Source organism: Lethenteron reissneri, chromosome 12 (genome assembly GCF_015708825.2).
Source record: "Lethenteron reissneri isolate LAM-NWPU_2019-01 chromosome 12, ASM1570882v1, whole genome shotgun sequence".
In the NCBI taxonomy this organism is placed as follows: Eukaryota; Metazoa; Chordata; class Hyperoartia; order Petromyzontiformes; family Petromyzontidae; genus Lethenteron; species Lethenteron reissneri.
Window position 1 is genome coordinate 11,753,756 of NC_083790.1, and position 18,304 is coordinate 11,772,059.

At 49.7% G+C, this 18,304-nt stretch overlaps 1 protein-coding gene across 1 annotated transcript in view; it reads right to left on the bottom strand.

Moving 5' to 3' along the window:
* Positions 1 to 18,304, bottom strand: part of LOC133341908 (calcium-activated potassium channel subunit alpha-1-like) — a 160,039-nt gene that overhangs the window by 37,775 nt on the left and 103,960 nt on the right. The window contains 3 exon segments of the mRNA XM_061550729.1: positions 3,293 to 3,448; positions 11,948 to 12,017; positions 17,067 to 17,149. Of these exon segments, the coding sequence (XP_061406713.1) occupies positions 3,293 to 3,448; positions 11,948 to 12,017; positions 17,067 to 17,149 (309 nt within the window).

Below are 18,304 nucleotides of genomic sequence, written 5' to 3' on the forward strand. Positions count from 1 at the left end.
TTGTAATTACCTCTTTTATGGATAATATTGGTCGCAAAAGCCTACATACTATTTGGGTCCTTCGGTAAAGACACGTAGATAGAAAAATAATTTAAAATAATAATAAAATTCTACGTGGCTTCACCGAAAGACCCAAAGAGTATGAATTCCTGCAGTCACGAAAGCTTTAAGTCAAGGTGAAAGCCTAAGTGTTAAACTAACGTCAGGATGTTTGCTCAATTCCGTTATTTTGCGTTTGAGAAAACTGGAGTGCCCAGAGAAAACCCCACAAACAAAAAAGGGTACAGCACTCAAACATCTGTAGAGATCAGTCTCAGATCGACAGGCTACCAGAGACCCCAGAGCTAAGGGGGATAAGCATGACCACTGTCTCTCCATCTTTACGTGATCCACTATTCATACTTATTTTACAAGACACCACATCTGGATGTGTAGAGTAGTTGTGTTTGCATGCGTGAGTGGCTATGGGCGGTAAGGGTGAGTGGGGAGGTTGGGAGAGGGCGTGTGTGGAGAGAGACATGAGTAGATGGGTGAATGTTCACAGACGCTACTTTGGCCGAGGACAAGGAGGTATATAAATACAGCAGATGACAAACACATTCTGACTTTAATAAACCAAATAGGCGATGGAATAAACTGCATCTATTTTTTTCCCCCTTAGTTATTCTTCAAGAATAATACAGTTTGACTTTTGGACATCTTGTTGTCACAAAAACATTCCATAGTGACCCATTCCCTGCCATATTTAAGACATTATCTTTATGTTAAGTGATGTTTCATATTTAAGTAAAAACAAACGGCTGCCCGCAAGGGGGCAGCCAAAGAGTCGCCAGGGGGCAGCCGAAGAGCCACCGCCTGCAGCTCTGGCCGAGGACTGCCCTCTCTGTTCTTTCTGTATTTTTATCTCATTCTCAATGCACCGCTGGATGAGGGCATCCCCATGCCATGTTGGTGCATGGGGGTTGTTTATCCACATTTCACAATGCTGGTCAGTGAGTGTTGGTGAAGGCAGTTGCGTTGGGGGAGGGACGGGTGCAGAAACAATGCAGCAAGTGCCGTTATCGAGAACCTATTGAGGCCGACATGTGGCATGAGGTGGTGTGGCAAGGAGAATTCACAGGCACCATTGTCTCTTCAGTTCATCCGACTAACGTGGTTGGCTACGTACGGTGCGAAAGAAGTTCAACATACACACATACGCACCAGGTATTATTTTAATGGCCGCTTCGACCGAGGGAAATCCCAGGATGAGTTTTCATTCCATTTGCTGCCGATACTATCCATGGCTGGGAATCGAACTTACGTTGGTGGGTTTGCGACAACAGTGCGCTAACCACTGCGACGCTGCGTCAGGCTGTGGTTTATTTAGCACATGAGATTACGGCCACAATGCCGTTTGATAAAAAAAGTCCGGATAAAGTAATGTTACCAATTCTATTCACTTTAGTCCATCGCGTGTTTACACAGCTGCTGCTAAAGTGTTTTTGTTAACACTGGCGCTTTTTAATTACGGAGAAATCTGTGGGATTTAAACATGGTCAGAATATTCGAGATATGTCACTATATTAGAATCATAATACTGTTTAACAATAAGTGGAATACTTTTTGACGAATGTATTTACATGTGAAACATCATATTTCATTTACGTCACCTTTGCAGGCAATCGCTAACCAAAGTTGAACTCTTCAAAATGTTGGCACTGCCAAGTGTTTGGCCGAAAGTCAACTCCATCATGACGGACAACTCACAAGCTCACTGTGCTGCTCAATACAGGACAGGGACATAATTCACACTGACGGTTAATGTTACTGTGAACGCACTGATGGTTAATGTTACTGTGAATGCACTGATGGTTAATGTTACTGTGAACGCTGATGCTTCACGATGTGCATAGTATACAATACGGCGTTAGTATTAGCTGGGGTGCGGTGCCACATGCTTGTAGTACGGTGGTTTTGGAGTGTTGGCGGATCACACGAAGAATGCATACGAGACACCAACCTCCAGTGCTGCGAGGCACACAGTAGCTGGAAGCACAGCAAATAGGTTGCTGACCTATGCGTGGATTTAAGAATTGTACCCTTTGGAACGGGTGACTTTGTTGGCCACTCGGGTTCACTCACAAACACAGAAATACTTAAACATTTGTCCAAATATCCCAAGCAGCACCTTCTTAAAAATAATCTTCAAACGCCATGAGGCTCTCCCGGCTCATAAATGGACGCTGCTGTGTCACTTAATTTGTGTCTATGTAAAGCAAAACAGATAACGAATTACAATAAATACTGGAGGCCGTTTTCCCACGACGCCAGTGATACAATGTCAATGAGCCGTGGGCTCGCATTCCCATGGGACTGGGGCCACCTCGCTTCCAGGGGAGTGTGCGTCACAACAACAAGTTTCGACCACACCACCTCGGAGTTGTCCCATAGACCTGCGACACAGATGCCGGCATCGCAACTTCCCGGTGTGAACCCAAACCACGTCAAGCGTCAGCGTCACAGCATCAGCGTCCAGCGCGAACGTCAGAGGGTACAGAAAGTCTGGACACATTTAGGTAAAAGTTGTTCAAAAATCCCAACTCCGCGGCGCATCTGTAACAGAGCGCAATTACACGCGGTGAGATGGGTTTCGTCCGTGTTACTCCTTGATTTGTATAATCTGTCTTACTGATTTATAATAGATGCTTTTACGAGCATCTATTATAAATAAAACCAATAGACAAAGGGTGTATTGGTTTGTTACTTTAAACCGCATTTTTACTTTTATACATTCTAAGTATCGGACATAGGGGCCGTCCATAAATGACGTCACGCACCTGGGGGGGGGGGTCAGACATTTGTGACGATGTGTGACGAGGGGGGGGGGGGGTTGAGAAATGTGACGTCACATCAAAATGCGCTACTATAAATTACTATATACAATTGTTATAACAACACTAATTGTTATAACAACACTCCTACAACATCAGAGTGCAGAGCCACATTAAATACGCACGACAATGACAATAGTTTAAAGCGATTTGAAGCATGCTTTATTTTCAAAATGGAAATATGGTTGGGGGGGGGGCAGAGCTTTGTGACGTCATATTTGAGGGGGGGTCTGACTTTTTGTAAAGTTGTGTGACCGAGGGGGGGGGGGGGGGTCAAAAATCGTCCAAAATCGCGTGACGTCATTTATGGACGGCCCCACACTCGTATATTCAATTTAACGGCGTGCAGTGTGTTCGCCGCGCAGGCGAAGACCGATGGGCTGAACCGACCGATCGACAGCCACGTGGTGGCGGCGCACCTTGATGTAGGAGCGCATGGAGAAGAGGTTCGCCAACATGGTGGAGATGCCCTGCGCGAGGCAGCTCTGCGCGATGAAGCCCAGCTTCAGCTCCGAGAGGCAGATGGCCGCGTCGCCCTCGCGCCAGCTCCAGCTCGGAATGTTCAGCAGGTGCGCCTGCACCGCGACCGCGCGCAAAGTTCGCGTCTAAACTTTGCATTTTAAACTATGTTTTTTTTCGTTTGACCAGGTAAGCTGTGTAGCTGTTTTTTCAGAAGCGACGTGGGCCACAAATGATAGCTCAACGACATTTATAGCAGCCAAATACTCTGAACGCATGTTTCTAAATGTGGAGGGGAAAAACCGGAGGAACCGGCAAAAGCCACGTGATCTACGATGAGATCGACGTGCAGATTACAAATGTACAGGCTTCAGGGTTGGGTTTGAACCCAAGACCTCGTGCATACCAGGCGAGGTAGTTAACATCTCGCCACCTCGGCTCGAACGCTGTCATCACTCCCTGGCAGCTACAGCTGATGGCGAGCTCTCAGTTTGGCAGAGGAGTTTTTATTTCTATCGGTTGTTTTTTTGGCAGTGCAAGAGTGTTCTGGAAAACACCGTGACGGTGGATATGTTGTTAAATAAAATCGGGTCGCCTCCGCTGCTTTTTAGGTTGTTGCTCTCGTAAAACGGGAGCGTTGATTTCTCAAAGCACGGTTATGTTTCTTCCCATTGTTTCCTTTTTTTAAATGCACAAAGATCAGCTCTCTTCCACCCTTTACTTCATCATTTTGATCTCGAGCCGCCTTCAATGACTGCCCGACGTATATATATAAATATATACAGCATTGTATCATGTTTTCCAGTTGTGACTCTCTGACAGATATCTGTGATTGCTTAAATATGAGAGTCGATATATTTATCCTTGCTTGTGTAATATCGTTCACGACTCTTGACACCGGAGTTGGAGGCACACGGGTTTATTTGACACAGCACGTTCGTGGCATACAGCACTGGAGGGGGTATCGGCCCCCTCACCCGACTAGCTAAGGATACACGTCCTAGCTACTCCTAGCCTGCCTCTTAGTCCTCCACTAATGGGCTAGGGGAGGCTATCTGGCCCGACACTGGTAAGTCGGGCCCGGTACCCGGAGTCCCAGACCAGCTCTTACAAGAGCACCGGCTCTGGCTTTCGGGACCACGCCGCTGGCTCAGTCCTGTCCGGCCCTGATAAGGACATCGAACTAGGGGAGTCCAGGGCTCTATCTAAGACGTCTTCAGTCTTCTCTGGTTAGCTTTTAACATAACTGCCGAGCCCTTTGATACATCCCCTTTTATACCCAACCCCTCCCTGAGGGGTGGGGCCCCGGGGGATCATAACGTTCGAACCAGCCCCCCCCAGGGTGCCTGGCTCGGACGTCGTAGAGGGCACCTCCCCGTGCACTTACGTAGCCCCGCCCACTGTGTTTGTTTGCCATAGGCTGCCATGCATAACGGGCTCTCTCTCTAACACCCCTACATCACCCCCCCCCCCCCGCATAGATTGCAGCCGTCCCGGCTGCCAACATACAAAAAAAAATGACAATAAAAGTGCATTTACCCCCTGACCGCGCGTGTGCCTCACTATTTTTCAACAATAACAAGAACAGCAACAAGAACACAACAAAATGCAACAGCAAGAAGAGAAAACAACCCGACGCACCCCCCCTGAATAAATACGAATTCCGTAAAAAAAACAGCCTATATACAATTTGCAGGGAACCCACCACACACACAACACCAGGTGAACCCAACGTATGTACATTCAATGGGCAGGGAACACACCACCCACACAACACCTGGTGAACCCAACGTATGTACATTCAATGGGCAGGGAACACACCACCCACACAAGACACAATGAACACAACCTATGTACACATCTTCCGGCCTCACAACAGTCTGCGCATTTTTGCGCGCGTCCTTGCAGCGGGCCCCTCACACGGGGTAACCCCGGGTGGCGGACCGTCAGGTGGCAATTGTCCGTCCCGGAGTGAGTCCTCATCCGACGCCGCGCGACCTTTGGTATCCCCAGGAGGGGTGGTCGGGCGTGAGCCCGTCAGTCCTGATGTACCTGGAGGTGGCACGGCCGGCAAGGCATTAGGTGAGGGCGACGGAGACGGACCCAGTGAGTCGGTCGACCCCCCACATGTTTGGCCACGCGTATGTGAAGTGGGTTTGTGTACCGCAATGAAGGGTTTTAATCTAGAGGGGTGCACGAACCACCGCCGCTTCCCCCATTTGATGCGCACGCACTGTGGTCGCAAAACCTCGACCACCTCCACAGGGCCCCGCCACGGCCGCACCAGCTTAGAGGAGGTTGCCAGTGGCACCTGGGGACAGTGCAGCCATGCCTTGTCCCCCGGCTTCCACTGTATCATGTGCGCCTGACCCAGTCTGAGGCGCTCATTCGCCTTTTGACGGAGGTCCGAGTTTAGCATTGCAGCATCCCGCGCCTCTGTTAATTTGGCCAGATTAAATTTTACATGGTCAGCCAATTTAGTTTTTCCTTGCGGCTCGGGGATCTGCAGCTGGGCGCGAACAGGCGGGTCGGGTTCGCGACCGTACATGAGGTAAAAGGGGGAAAATCCCGTAGCTGCATGGGGTGCCATCCGGTATGCCGCCAAGACCCCTTGAATTTGCAGGTCCCAATCGGTCTGTGAGTCCGAGACCTGCTGTGACAACATTGACGTGATGGTGGGATGCAGGCGCTCGACCATCCCGTCAGTTTGCGGGTGATACGGGGAGGTACGAATTTTCTTCGTGCCCAGGAGCTCACAGACTTGTTTGAGTAGTTTACCGGAAAAATTTCTGCCCTGGTCGGTTAGCAGCCGCTCCGGAGCACCTTTGTCCAGGACGTATCCCTGAACAAAGGCCTCCACGATGGCTGCTGCCGACTGGTTGGCAAGGGGCCAGGCCATAGGCCAGCGTGTAAAATACTCCACACCAGTCAACAAATATCTATTGCCCCTGGGGGTGGCGGGGAATGGGCCCAAAATATCCAGCGCGACAAGCTCGTTTATTCTGGACACTTTGATCGATTGCAAGGGTGGGTTAGACTCCCGTGCCGGCGGTTTTCGTTGCGCACACCGAGGGCATGATCCCAATAAATCCCCAACATCCCTCGTCATGCCAGGCCAAAAAAAATCAAGTTGTAGCAAGGCGAGAGTCTTTTGGGTCCCCAGGTGTAGAAGGCGCTCATGAGCGGCCCACACCACCTTGCCTCGCAACCCAGAAGGGACCACCAGCCGATGTCGATGGGATTTCCCGTCCCAATGCATCAGCAGACCTTGCACCATTTCCCATGGATCAGAATCACCCTTCACCCGCCCAGCACCCCCGACGCGACGACGCCACCCGAGGAGGGAGGTATCCTCCATCTGGAGGCGCCCCCATTCAGTGACGGGCAACCCCAACAGGGAATCTCTTCCCTGTTGTTCGATCGAATTAGTAATCAATGTTTCGTCGTCGTCGGTGGCTGCCAAGACCGGAACCGATACGTCTCCTGAAGGCCTGCAACGTCCCGACCCCAGGAGGCATGCACATTCGGAGGTGGTTGGCATGCGCGACAGAGCGTCCGCATTTGTGTGGGGAACGCCCTTACGGTAGGTGGTTTCAAAATCAAAGTCCTGGAGAATCTCCAACCATCGAGACAATTGTCCCGATGGTTGTTGAACTCGCAGGGCATACTGTAGTGCCGCATGATCTGTGCGGACGGTGAAATGCCGACCGTACAGATATGGGCGATACTGTTGGATGAAATAGACAATTGCCAACAGTTCCCGACGGGTGACACAATATCTTTGCTCCGCAGGAGACAACACCCGACTACCGTACGCGACCACCCGTTCCCCGCCGTCAACCACCTGGGAAAGCACTCCCCCAATACCCGTGTTGCTCGCATCGGTGTCGAGCAAAAAGGGCTTAGAAAAATCGGGGTAAACCAAGGGAGGAGCTTTTACCAGGGCGTCCCGAAGGAAGCAGAAAGCAGCCTCCTCCTCTTGACCCCAGTGGAACCGAACCCCTTTTGATGTTAAAGCGTGCAGGGGTTTGGCAATTGTCGCAAAATCAGCGACGAACCGTCGGTAATACGACGCGAAGCCAATGAAACTCCTGACCTCTCCCACCGAGGTGGGAGTCGGCCAGGAGCTGACACACTGCGTTTTGGCGGGATCGGTAACAATACCTGAGCGTCCCACGATGTGCCCCAAATAACGCACCGAATCGCGTAACAAATGGCATTTTTGGGGCTTGAATTTCAAATTAGCAGGCCGCATCTTTAGGAAAACCGCCCGCAACCTCTGGAGATGTTCGTCAAAAGTTTTACCAAAGACGATAACGTCATCCAAATAAATGAGGCACGACTCCCATTGCAATCCAGCCAAAACCAATTCCATCAAACGCTGGAAAGTTGCCGGCGCTGAGTGTAAGCCCATCGGCAACCGGTTGAATTGGAACAGGCCGTGCGGTGTACGGAAAGCAGTTTTAGGCTTTGAATCATCATCCAGAGGAAGCTGCCAGAATCCCGAAAGTAAATCCAGTGTGGAAAAGAATCGCGCTCCCGCCAAGGCGTCCAGCGATTCATCCATCCGAGGGAGCGGGTATGCGTCGGCAACCGAAATTTTGTTAAGGCGCCGAAAATCAACGCAAAACCGCAACGAGCCGTCCTGCTTTTTAACCAGGACGATCGGCGCTCCCCAAGGGCTGGTGGAAGGAGAAATGATGTCGGCGGCCAACATGTCATCAATAGCCGATTTGACATGGTCCTTTTCGGCGGGACTCAACCGAAAGGGGTTCTGGCGTATTGGCGCGCTGTCACCCGTATCAATATGGTGACGAAGCAGATGAGTGCAACCCAAATCGTATTTATCTCGACTGAAAACGTCGGAAAATTCCCGCAGTAGTGTTTTAAGTTGTTGACGCTCTGAATCCGACAGGTCCGTCGATCCCGCACAAAGCGCCTCGAGCCCCCCTTCATCGCTGTCCGAATGCGGTCGCGGCGCAGGGACAACGCTGACGTGATTTGCGACGGGTTCCTCACATGGCACCGGCGTTGCGTGAGCAAGCACGGTCCCCTGTGGGACCACCACCGTCTGCGAGCCCACATTGAGGACCGCGATGAAGGGTTCACCGTCCCCTCTTACTATGGTCTGGGCCGGAAGTAAATGAGGTCCACTAACCCCGGCCCTAGACGGCCCCAGCAGAACCCCTTGGGCCCCAATACCCTTAGCGAAGGGCCGCCGAAGTTTCAAAGGAATCAACATTTGTGCCCCCGGAGGGACGCGCACCGTTCTATCTACGAATGCCGGCACCGTCGCGAACGCCGTCCGAGTCGTCACTGGCGATGGCAGAAACGCCATGCGTCGGCCCGATGGGAGCTCAATGCATCCCTGGTCGATTAATATCCTAATCGGCATTTTGGCCAGGAAGTCCGTCCCCAGCAGGCACGGAACCGCCAGCGAGGAGGAAACAAAAATCGGCCCAGACAATTTAATTTCCCCAATACAAATTTGGGCACGAATCTGTCCGATGATGCCAAGTGAGCCCCCGCTAGCAGCATAGAATGGCACGTTAACAGGCATCAAAGGACGGCTCCGGACAGGGAGAATATTGTAAATTAACTCCGAAATAATGGTCGCCGATGCTCCTGTATCGACCAGGATGCGCACCTCAACCCCGTCGATGTACCCCACAACGGCAGACGACCCCGACGATGCGGCTACCACACGATCGGCCAACACGGACCACTGGCCGGGTTCGATATGAGTACCCAGAGTGGTGCGTGATGGTGCGATGGTGCGCGATATCGGCCCCCCATTCGTTGCGGTGTTTGAGTGCGTGACGGGCGTGTGCGTGGGCCAAACATGAGGGGTGCCGCGACTTGCCGGGTTATGATGGTGGAGCTTGTGACGAGGGCCGTCGTCCCGTTGAGGTGTCGTCCCGCGCTGTCGAGGAGAGCGGCACCCCGAGGCGACATGGCCCCGGATGCCGCAGTTGTAACAGCGCGGGAGCGCTGGCGACGACGATGGATGTTGGAGACGGCTTGAACCGCCCCGGTCCACCCGTACTCCCGCACCATGCTGCCGTTGATGTTCGATGGCGCAAACCTCTTCCGCCAGGAGGGTGGCTGCAGCGATGGCACGCCCGCTCGCCGCCTTGCTGGCCTTCCGTCGTTGTGAGCACAGGTTTGCGTGGAGGAGTCGGGCCGCTTGGAGGGAGCACATCTCTGCATCGTCCTGTGCGACGATGACGATATCTAAGTCGTCCGCCAGCAGGAGTATCTTCTCCGTAACCATGGCGTCGACACCTTCGTTGTCCATCCGTGGAAAGGCCGCCTTTGCCAGTGCCAGGAGGCTTGTGCGGTACGCCAGGGGCGACTCCTTCGCCCCCCGCTGGCGATCGTAAAAGATCTGGCGACAGTCCGACGGTGGACCGTATACTGCAGACAGCACTTGCATCGCCTTCTGCAGCGTGGAACGCCTCTCCTTCGGTGCCGATGTTAGAGTGGCGAGGGCGTCGCTGTCGAGGAGTGCCGGCAGCGCGCGGAGAGCCTCGGCGTCCGTCCACTGTGCCATCTCCTGGTGAGCGAGGAAGCGCCGCTGGAAGCCACCCCAGTCGCCTTCCTCGCCCACAAATTCTTTGAGTGGAGGAAGTCGCTGATGTAAGGCAGCGGCTGCCGCGGAAGAATGCACTCCCTCGTCCCCCTCACTCGGTTCTGCGTCGGCACGAACAAGCGATGGGATCGCCGGTCGCGCCCGTGGTGACGTTCCGTCCGTTGGCGATGACGCGGCAGGTACTGTACTCCCGCCGTTGGACGCGATGCTCAGGCCGGCCACGCCCTCAACAGCAGCTGCGGCGATGGCGGGATTTTCAAAACGGTGCTCCGTTGAAATGGCGGGAAGGCGCTGTGGTCGACGGCCGCCGTCTCCCCGTGGCGGCCCAGCAGCCCCCAGCTGTGTGATGTGGTCGAGCATGGCGGCAGCGGCGTACAACAGCTCGGCCAGCTTTGCGTGCGCCTGCCGCAGCCCCTCTGTCGACGGTTCCCATTCGTCTTGCTGCTGTGGTGTGGACGCCTCCGGCCCCGGTTGCTCGGCCCCATCTTCGGCCGTCTCGGGCTCCTCGACTGCAGTGGCGTCCTCCGCCTCTGGTACCCTGACTCGAGCCGTCCGGCGCGTGTCCATGTTCGTTGTTGTTTCACTTCCGACACCAGATGTAATATCGTTCACGACTCTTGACACCGGAGTTGGAGGCACACGAGTTTATTTGACACAGCACGTTCGTGGCATACAGCACTGGAGGGGGTATCGGCCCCCTCACCCGACTAGCTAAGGATACACGTCCTAGCTACTCCTAGCCTGCCTCTTAGTCCTCCACTAATGGGCTAGGGGAGGCTATCTGGCCCGACACTGGTAAGTCGGGCCCGGTACCCGGAGTCCCAGACCAGCTCTTACAAGAGCACCGGCTCTGGCTTTCGGGACCACGCCGCTGGCTCAGTCCTGTCCGGCCCTGATAAGGACATCGAACTAGGGGAGTCCAGGGCTCTATCTAAGACGTCTTCAGTCTTCTCTGGTTAGCTTTTAACATAACTGCCGAGCCCTTTGATACATCCCCTTTTATACCCAACCCCTCCCTGAGGGGTGGGGCCCCGGGGGATCATAACGTTCGAACCAGCCCCCCCCAGGGTGCCTGGCTCGGACGTCGTAGAGGGCACCTCCCCGTGCACTTACGTAGCCCCGCCCACTGTGTTTGTTTGCCATAGGCTGCCATGCATAACGGGCTCTCTCCCTAACACCCCTACACTTGCATGCACACGTCTAAGCTTCTCAATGCAATACGCACACAAAACAGATACTGGGATTTGAACTCCAGTTGAGGATTTATACTTTAAAAAAAATCAGGCAAATTGCCAAAAATAGATTCAGGCAGTTTAGGAACAACTCAAAAGTCAGACGGATTGCTTAAAAATGATTGAAGACTGCTTGAAAGGTCGGACAGTGGCAATTCAGAAAATGTATGGCACTCTTTATTTGCAGCAGACACGTGATTTAAAACGCCTCACTGCATTCGATTCTCAAAAGAAAACTGAAGTTGTCTGCATTATTGGCATATAGCACCTCCACGACGTAGTGTCGTGCGAATGCAATTATACAATACAGTCTTCTTGCTCAGAAAACATCTTTAAACACAGGAAAGATGCAAATAAACACCAAATACAAGCGTTATTAGTCGACAAATTTATTTTCTGCACAGCTAATCCATGCATTCATGGGGCAGAGATGGAATCTAAGCCAACAATACCTTCACCCCAGCAATCTACTGGCTTTAATATTCCCGGCAGTCAGCGTGCTGTTGTCGTGAGCATCATTCCTCTGCCTCCCGCTATTGCTGAAGAATGCCCACTGCCATCCGCCTCGTTAGAGTCATTCTCAAGCCTCCTTCGGGGGCCGATCCTGACGCTGCTGGTACCAGCCGTCAGCGAGTCCACTCAGCTCCAGGTTGCCTGGCACTTCATCAGCCCAGCTCTTCCCGAAAAAGTGCGTAACCGTGCACTATTTAGACAATAAGAGCTGTGGCTCTTGGAACTTAGATATTTTACCTGAATCCTGGGAATCGTATGATTTGCAGTGCCATTCTTACCTTGTTGTGATACTGGAGCATCTGAGTGATGACCCTTATTCTGGGGTGGTAGTTTTTGATGGAAATTACCCTGCAAGTAGACCAACACAATTATTCTATTACCCATTGTGATGAATACATTAGTGGGTAGATTACTTAGCTTGACAATGCACAATTACGTGATCACTGATGGACAGGGCACGATGAACATACACAATATTGTAGAGACCTTAGGAAGAAGTAATCTCAACGAATGCCTGTTAAGGCATATGGCACATTGTGGAGTGATACGGCCAGTACTATCTATGGCTGCATTTGTTTCACCAGTAGCGAAGATTACATGTGTAACGACAGGGCGCCACCTGTCAGCCTGGAAGGGTTTATCACGGGTATGGGCAAGGTTATGTAACAACTAATCAGAAGGGGGCGTATCTGGGCTAAAGGTAAAAGGTGGGGCTAGTCGGGAAGCTCCAGGAACCTGCTGGAAGGTTCTGGAAGGGGGCGTGGCCAGAGGCGGGGCCTGGGCCACGCCGAGAGGTATTTAAGGGGGATGGAACCGAGGGTTCAGGGTTGTTGCGGGTTCCCGGGTCCTGGCTGCGTCGCTGCTCGCCACCATCTCTCTCCGTCGCCCGGTCGCATGGAAGATGCTCTGCACGGCTCCCATCGCCGTCATCGTCACGCTAGTCAGTCAGCGGTGTGGTTGGATGTAGGCGATGGGACTATGTAGAGAGGTCGGCTGTGCGTAGCTAAAGTAGAGGCGTGTCTGTATATTACCCAGTGTTGTGCCCAGTGAGATGAGACGTGTGTATATATGTGTATCGGCCTGTGTTGTGCCCAGTGTGAGAATAAATAAGAAGAAGCCCTCTACACGACGCGTCTCGGAAGTCGCTCATTACACGTGCACCACAAGGTAGTCACTCTGAGATACCCCCAATACCTAAAAGGAATGTTCAGCAAATCTGCAGACCCGATCCTGAGGGTCATAAATAAGATCAGCACTCTTTCCCTTAAGGATGGTAATGGTAGCAGCACTGTAATTTTAAATTAAAAAATGTCCATCCTGATGACGTATGTGTAATTGTACTAAATTTCGATTTAAAGCTTTCGTGACTGCAGGGATTCATCTTCTTGGTTCTTTCGGTAAAGTCACGTAGAAAGGAAGTAATAAAATAATAAAAATAAAACATAATAAAATAATTCTCACGACGTTTCGGCCACAACGCAAGCAGCCGTCCTCAGGTGGAGAACAGGTCCATCAAGTAGACAGTGTTGTGCCCAGCGATCGAAACGTCGTGATTTGTTTAATTTTATTTTATTTCTACCTACGTGACTTTACCAAAAGAACCAAACAGTATGGATTCTTGCAGTCACGAAAGCTTCAAATCAAGATTGTGTAATTGTACTTCATCGGAACGTAACCAGAAAATTGTTTTGTTTCATATAAAAATAACTTTATTGGTACCGAGGCTTCCACAAGGCCATGCGGGGAGGACGTGTGACGTGTGATGTAGAGTGCGGTCGTGTCGCTGCGGTTCTCTGGGTGAGTGCATTGTATTTAAAAACATCGGCGCTATGCCTCTCATTTCGCCAGTAATTACAACTAGCTTAATCAATTATTGGCAAAACGTACTCAAGATTGTAAATGTTGTGGCTTTGCTCTCCAGCACACGGGTGTGCTGAACTAGTAACTGTTTGGCATGTTCTGTTCACGTGACAAACCTTACTAGTTGGCTGTCGGGTGGCGGCGGGTTTAACGACACATTTATATATTTACGCAATTTAACCCAAAAAACCTGGATTATGGATATTGGTCGCGAAACCCTACGTGTTAAACTATCTATTTGGTGTTTGAACATTTTAACATCTGTTTTATTGCCAGAAAGGGTAAAACATATTCTTATTTTTCAGATTTTGATACTGGCAAAAATGTCTCATGATATGTCTCCATGTGTTTATGAGTTTTGTCCAATTATTTCCAACATTCAGAAACCAACTTCTGTCACAGCTTTGGTCATGCGTTTTTTTTTGTTATTTCTGATTTTAAGTCAGGTCTGAATACAGGACTCCTTCCTGTAAAAATACTATTTTTTAATTAGCTTGGATCATGAGCAAAGAACATGGTGAATGGTTGGAATATGTAAATGCGAGTGTGCATTTCGACGATTTTTGATATTCAGTATTATTGTAACAGGCTTAATAATAGGGTACACGGTGAATGTTTGAGAGCTGTTTTATTAAAATGTGAGCATGGTATGATGATGATGGTGTATGCTGGACAGGCTTATATTGTATATATAAGGCACCTTGGAGTAGGTCACGGATGAAAATCAAGATATGAATGTGTTTAATGATCGTCATTACTATAGGTTAACCGGCTGGGGTGAGATTGCACTCCCCGCTGAGCCACGCCACTCGGTTTTAGCCACCCTACACTCCGATTGATGTTGTGAACAAAAGACAAAGATCACCTGTGCAGCTTTGAACAAACCCTTGGGACAAGTGTAGTGATGCAGGGGGGTGCAGCAATCGGTCACGTGGGGTCCCAATATTTAATTAGTCTCGCATGGTCGCACCCAGGCTATTACATATCTCGGCTCCTCTTGCCTAATCACATCGTTAAGCTCACGATCTCGAAAATGTATCGCTGTATGGGGCGCTCCGTCTTCGCAAAATGCAGCCAATGCAGCTACGTAGTAGAACCTCTTTGCAATACCACGTAACTGCTCTTATTTCATTAAAATAAAACAAGGACTGTAAATGAAAGCATTTTCGTAAAAAATGTAAACCGCGTTTTAAATAAGTGTTGTTCAATCTTGATTTGAAGCTCTCGTGACCGCAGGAATCCATACTCTTTGGTTCTTTCAGGAAAGTCACGTAGGTAGAAAAATAAAATAAAACAAAGAATAATATATCACGACGTTTCGATCGCAACACAAGCGGTCGTCCTCAGGCAGAAAAAAACAATCCAGCAGTGTGTTGCGATCGAAACGTCGTGATATATTATTCTTTGTTTTATTTTATTTTTCTACCTACGTGACTTTACCGAAAGAACCGAAGAGTAAGTGTGTTGTTCTTGCACATTGTTGTTTATGATAACAAATCTCATGGTGGTTGTCAAGGGGACCCACAACTCGTAGTTTGGCCGGGGGGGGAAGGCACCCCCTGCCCCCCACGCGAATTACGCTGCTGGACAAGTGGTGTGAGTGAGCACCTATTAGCCATCGAAAAAAGACGGTCACTGCATCGCGCGCTTTCAGATCCGTGTCTGTGGCCATCTGGAAAGCTCTTCCTTCTAATATCAGGAAGTCACTGGAGCTATGCACTTTTAAATGTCGATCGAAAACTCATTTCTTTCAAACTGCTTTTTTGTGTTCAGTTTTGTTGTCCTTTCCCCGCACCTCCAATTATCACGGTTGGCTAAGGAAGGTGCAAAAGGAGTTCAACATACATACAAGGTTGGCATGGCACACGAGGAAGTGGGTGGGTAGCGCTGTGCTCACCCGCCTTAGTGACCCCAATGTGGATGTTTAGACACTGCATCAGGTACTCATTTAAGGGTGGGTTGACCTCGGGGAGGCCCAGGACCAGTTCAGAAATTGGTCACTGAACACGTCAGAAATGCAGGCAACAATAGTGCTTGAATACCATAAAATAACAATATTACCAGAACCAGAACCAAGGATGCAGTAATGAATGGTCGGAGAGGAGATGAGCATGGGTGCGAGACGAATTGAAAATAACAGCGACCGTCCGTTTAGCCATAACGAGGTGTTGGTCACGTGTTGCCAGGAGGCACTCTTTAGGCCGGTGAGACCAGCAGACACATATACATACACACCGCTGGCCACCTTTGTCTCTCCTCTGATGTTGTTGACCACATGACTTAAAACAGTAGGTTGGGAGACTTGCGCAAAAACCACGATCTCCAAGTGCTCCACAACCTCTCCTCCAAAGGGAGAGGCCGTGAGGCCACGTATGGAACCAAGACCCAGCAGTCCCATGATGCACTGCTACCATTCCAAGTGGGCTGGAGGAGGTAGGAGGTATGGCAATCGCGGACTCCCGGATGTCGTTTTCTACTCATCTAAACAGCCTCGGCACCATACTCAACCAGAATATGGCGTTTGATCGTCACGTGCAAAATATATTTAGGTCTTGCAATTTTCCTATCAGGGCTCTATGACACATTCGGCCGCTATTGAGTCATGACAAAGCCAACACGGTGGCATGTAGCATAGTATCGACAAGGATCCATGATTGCAACTCGCTACTCTACGGGACGTCTGGCAAAAACATTACCAAACTGCAGCATGTACAAAATTATTTGGCATGTGTCGTGACAGGTACTGCAAGATCCGACCGTGTCCGTCCAGTGCTCGCTGAGCTGCATTGGCTTCTGGTCGCTGAACTACATTATAAGGTCGCACTCATCTTCTTGGTTCTTTCGGTAAAGTCACGTAGAAGAAAAATAATTAAATCATAAAAATAAAACATAATAAAATAATTCTCAGGACGTTTCGGCCACAACGCAAGCAGCCGTCCTCAGGTGAAGAACAGGTCTCTCGCAGACCTGTTCTTCTCTCGCAGACCTGTTCTTCACCTGAGGACGGCTGCTTGCGTTGTGGCCGAAACGTCGTGAGAATTATTTTATTATGTTTTATTTTTGTTATTTTATTATTTCCCTTCTACGTGACTTTACCGAAAGAACCAAGAAGATGAATCCCTGCAGTCATGAAAGCTTTAAATTGAAAGGTTGCACTCATTACACACAAAGTTCTTGCCACAAATGAACCACAGTACCTTGCTGATCTCGTCAAGGAGCATGAACTCCGGTCATCCTCGCAGCGGCTTTTGGCTGGCCATCGAACAAAGACAGTCACTGCGTCGTGGGCTTTCAGATGCGATTCTGTGGCCGTCTGGAACGCTCTTCCTTCAGATGTTAGGAAGCCACTTGAGCCTTGCCCTATTAAATAATCTCGTTTGAAAACTAATTTCTTTCGAACTGCTTTTTGGGGTTTAGTTTGTTGTCCTTCTCCTGCACCTACGATTAGCACAGTTGGCTACGTACGGTGCGAAAGAAGTTCAACATACACACATACATACATTCCCCATGACGCTCCGTGCTCTGTGAGAGGCCCACCTCATGATGTTCGAAGCATCCTCAGCATCAGGGTCTGGGCAGTACTTATTCGCAATGATCATGCAGGCATCCGCTGCCTCAATCTGTGCAAAGAATAACAGCAACAAAAACAATAGTCAAAATGCAATCACGTGATGTCGTCATCATCATCATCACAAGCAACATATTCTTAATGTAGCAAATTGTACGGCCAAGTCTCACAGTGGGCTAACCAAGTGGGCTGGAGGAGGAGGTAGGACCAGGAGATGGAATAATTGCCAAACACACACACAACACACCACCACCGAAAATAGATACATTTGAGACAAATTTGAATTTTGAAGTGAAATTTTGGCAAAAAAATTCTATTTTAGCAAATTATGTCACATGGAATGAGTTTTTTTTTTATCACACTTTAAGAGTAATCAAGATCAAGAGGAAATGATAGACAATGTTGCTGATAGTCCAACATTTCCGTGTGGTTTCTACCTCAGCTGGAGCAAGGCTTGCTCTGACAGTGTCCCAACACATGAGCTCCTGCCTAAAAACACTTCCCTCACAAAAATGTAACTTTAAAGTTAGAACACGTCTATGTTGTTGCCATTAAAGATCCCACGGTCTTTTTTTATTAGGAGCATTAATTAACAATGGTATCCCAGTTATAATCACACAACAGATCAATAACATATATCGTTTGAGCACATTTTCCCCTGAAGTGGACAATCAATCATTCTTAAAATCAGTTCTTCTCTTGCGAGTGGGTTGATGTTAGTCGCTGTGAACCCAACGCAAGCACCCCAGTGGATCAATCCTGCGTAAAGCCGTTTCAAGTAAATACAACCAGAAAATCAATCGGTTGCTGCAGAATAGTGATTTAAAGGTGATTTTGCCTATGGCGTGCCAAAACATATGCACGCACACACTAATACAATTGTTATATTCTCTAAATTACTTCTAACATTGCAATTTCGGCATGTGGAATGAGTTTAATAATGCTCGTTTAAATCCATTCCCTTGCATTATTCATGAACGCAAGGCAATATCACCTCTCGTGGCCTCAGTTAGCTGAGTAATGAATATTAACTTGACAGTGCAATGCATTGGGGGTTCTACTGTTGAGCAACTCCTTGGCTTCCTCATCCTGATTGAACATGAGATCCCTCATTTCACCTATCTGCACAGAGGGTAGCAGAGGTGAGTCCATGCCTCGCTCTAATTTGAAGGTCATGATGGTAGCTACGATGGGCTACTGTGGTACA